The sequence below is a fragment of the Lactuca virosa genome, chromosome 1, assembly GCF_052849685.1.
Source record: "Lactuca virosa cultivar CGN04683 chromosome 1, Lactuca_virosa_CGN04683_v6, whole genome shotgun sequence".
NCBI lineage: Eukaryota > Viridiplantae > Streptophyta > Magnoliopsida > Asterales > Asteraceae > Lactuca > Lactuca virosa.
The window spans coordinates 39763301-39767050 of record NC_136426.1 but is presented as its reverse complement, the minus strand read 5'-3'; the positions used below and the strand labels follow the sequence as shown (position 1 = coordinate 39767050).

Sequence of the window (3750 nt, the reverse complement as noted above, 5' to 3'; positions counted from 1 at the left end):
AAATACTATTTTTGCTAAAATTTGTGTGATTATATGATACATGTTATCCCATTGTAATATCATACACCCTCAAATCATGTCCATTGATTAATTCCATCCATTGGTCCAGATTTGTGCATTCTGACACACAATAATTAATAAAAACAAAATAACCTAAGCCTATATATATATATATATATATATATATATATATATATATATATATATATATATATATATAACTTTTTCGGAAAAAAATAAAAAAATTGTATGAAAAATGAAATCAAGTTATAACTAGTTTAATGTATCACAGAAGACCTAAGATCTTAATAAATATTTATATTGTTATTCTATTTTTTCTTACAACTTAATTTATTAATGTTTACGATACAATTTAATAGGAAGTATTTTTAAATTTTTGTTAAAGTTTTTTTGTTTATTTGAACTCGAAACTCATCTTCCCAAAGGTTAAAATCTATTAAATGATATATCCAAATTCATTTTCACTTAACCAATTATGGATGCTCTAATTATCTATGGAAAACCATGATTCAAGAAGACCCAACAAATTTGAACAGTGAGATGTACAAAGCGTGACGGATGCTATAAGTTAATAGATGAACTTCGGGTAAGTTCACGGGAATGGCATATTCATTTCCCATGGCTAACCATATCTTCTCTGTATGGCTCCTCTCTATCTCCCTATCAAAGACACTTCTCGTTTTAGCAGATTCCCATACCTACATAGTCCACATGGACTTATCCGCCATGCCGTTATCGTTTTCTAGCCACCATAGCTGGTTCTCCGCCACCCTTGACTCCATCACCGCCACAACCACCACCACCACTTCCACCGTATCCTCCTCTTCTTCTCCCTCAAAACTAATTTATAGTTATACGAATGCTATAAATGGGTTTACTGCAATTCTTTCTTCATCAGAGCTGGAAACCGTTAAGAGCTCACCCGGCTATCTTTCCTCGGTTAAAGATACAAGAGTTGACCTTGACACAACTCACTCTACACAATTCCTTGGGCTAAACTCAAAATCCGGTGCATGGTCGGTTGCAGATTATGGAAAAGATGTTATTATTGGGGTTGTCGACACTGGAGTTTGGCCGGAGAGTGGGAGCTTCAACGACGATGGAATGGGTGCAATTCCGTCAAGATGGAAAGGTGAATGTGAAGAAGGCTTCCAATTCAACTCCTCTTTATGCAACACGAAGCTCATTGGTGCTCGTTATTTCAACAAAGGCCTTCTTTCGCATCACCCAAACTTAACGCTCTCAATGAATTCCGCTCGTGACACCATGGGACATGGGACTCATACTTCATCAACAGCAGCAGGGAGTTACGTGAAAGGAGCATCATATTTTGGATATGGAACCGGAACAGCCACTGGTGTGGCGCCACGTGCGAGAGTGGCTATGTACAAAGCTGTTTGGGAAGAAGGTGCTTTCGTTTCGGACATTCTTGCTGCCATTGACCAAGCAATTATGGATGGAGTCGATGTAATTTCCTTGTCCCTTGGTGCAGACGATATTCCTCTATACCAAGACCCCATCGCCATAGCCACATTTGCAGCACTCGAGAAAGGTATCTTCGTATCCGCATCCGCTGGAAACAATGGACCTTATTTAAGGTCACTACACAATGGAACACCATGGGTTCTCACTGTTGCAGCAAGCACAATTGACCGTGAATTCACCGGGATATTAAAGCTTGGCAATGGAGTTTCCGTCACCGGTTTGGCTCTTTATCCCGGAAATTTGAATCCAAGTCAGGTCCCAATTGTTTTTGTCGGGGCTTGTGAGAATGAAGTGGAAGCCAATAAAACAGATAGAAAGATTGTCGTGTGTCTCGACAATAATGACACACTTAGCGAACAATTTTACACTATCCAAAGTTCTAATGCGTTGGGGGCTATCTTCATAACAGATAACACAGACCTCGAATCCTTCATGCAAAGCACATATCCAGTCTTGTTGTTGAATCCACAATCCGGTAAAATCGTCATGGACTACATTAAAGAACTCGAGCATAGTGAAGCTAAGGCTAGTATGAATTTCCATGGGACACGTCTCCAGACAAAACCAGCACCAAGGGTGTCTAGCTATAGCTCACGAGGTCCATCCTATAGTGTTCCGATTGTTTTAAAGCCCGATCTCACAGCTCCTGGTTCACTTATATTAGCATCTTGGCCCGATAGCTTGTCATCAGCTTCGATTAAGACAGGAAATGAAGAACTATTTAGTAAATTCAATCTCTTATCGGGGACGTCTATGTCATGCCCTCATGCCAGTGGGGTGGCTGCTTTACTTAAAGCAGCTCACCCTGAATGGAGCCCATCAGCCATCCGTTCAGCCATGATGACTACATCGGAGAATCTAGACAACACGTTCAAACCCATCCAAGATATCGGCGACAACAACAAGCCAGCAACTCCTTTCGCCATGGGTTCAGGCCATGTTGCTCCCAACAAGGCCTTGAACCCTGGACTCATATACGACGTCAACGCTCAAGATTACATTAATCTTCTCTGTGGTTTAAATTATACACAGAATCAAATTCAGACAATCACAAGATCATCAACCTTTAGTTGCTCCAACCCATCATTGGACATAAACTACCCTTCTTTCATTGCTTATTTCGATGGGAATGACACAAAGTCCACGGCTAAAGTTGTCAAAGAGTTTAAGAGAACAGTGACTTATGTTGGGGTCGGACGTTCAACGTTCACTGCGAAACTAACGTCTATTAGTGGCTTAAATGTTACTGTCACGCCTAAAAAACTGAGTTTCCAGTCAAAGAATGAGAAGAAAAGCTACAAGTTACGAATAGAAGGGCCGACTACTATTCAAGATCAAGTTGTGTACGGTTTCTTAAGTTGGATAGAGAGCGCAAGAAAGATTGTCGTAAGAAGTCCGATTGTGGCAACAAGCCTAGCAAGCACAGTAGGCACATTCTAATTATTTGGGATATGAAAGAAAGAAATTTGTCTTAATTGTTGTCGCTACAAGCCTAAAAGGCACAGCAGACACATATTAATAATATTATCATAATAGATATTGAAATAGTTTGCTTATTCTTAATAAAGAAATAACGATATGATTGGTTTCAAAAGATTCCTTATGTCGTAACTCTATCATGCAAGACTTTTGTTATCGAGGTTGACGTGAGCCAAAAAAATAATGAATTGTTGTTGTGATAGGTTTAATTATGGAATAGCGATGAATTGTGGTTGTGATAGGATTAAATTATGGGATGGTAAGGGATACTAACAAAATGAGAGGTTGTCATCGCTCTTTAATCATTTTTTTTTGTTAAACAAAAATTAACAATTTTTTTTTCCAAATTGGTGTGCAATATGGCATTATCTTTCATTAAAAAAATGAAAGGTTGTCATCGCTCTTTAATCACTTATTCACTTCCTTTCACAAAATAGATAAGTAAGGAACATTTCTAGAGCCCAATCCATCAATTTTTGAAGGCCTTATGTGAAGATTAAAATGAACTCCTAAATAAAATTGTCTATATATAATTCGTGATGGAAAACTACAAAGTGATTAATATTAATTAAAAATAGACAAATACAAATTTATAAACGTTGACGATTAAATACATAGCTTTTAGAAACTGATTTAATAAAGGAAATTAAAAGGAGAGCAGTTTATGAAAAGTGTAGCAAAAACCAACGGCTGAAAGTGTAACTTGGATTTGAAAAATAAAAATGATGTGGGGGTATTCGAACCGACTTTGATTGAAAAGGCTCA

At 37.9% G+C, this 3750-nt stretch overlaps 1 protein-coding gene across 1 annotated transcript; it reads left to right on the top strand.

The window, feature by feature from the left end:
* Positions 1-512: 512 nt before the first annotated feature.
* On the top strand, positions 513-3100 carry LOC145107980 (Subtilisin-like serine endopeptidase family protein). The gene has a single exon (XM_079044988.1). The coding sequence runs from the start codon at positions 622-624 to the stop codon at positions 2944-2946; it is 2325 nt and encodes a 774-aa protein (XP_078901114.1). The 5' UTR covers positions 513-621; the 3' UTR covers positions 2947-3100.
* The last annotated feature ends 650 nt before the right edge of the window (positions 3101-3750 follow it).

What these genes read in the sequence shown, in the direction of transcription:
- LOC145107980 (XM_079044988.1), top strand. Translation starts at nt 622, where the DNA reads ATGGCATATTCATTTCCCATGGCTAACCATATCTTCTCTGTATGGCTC.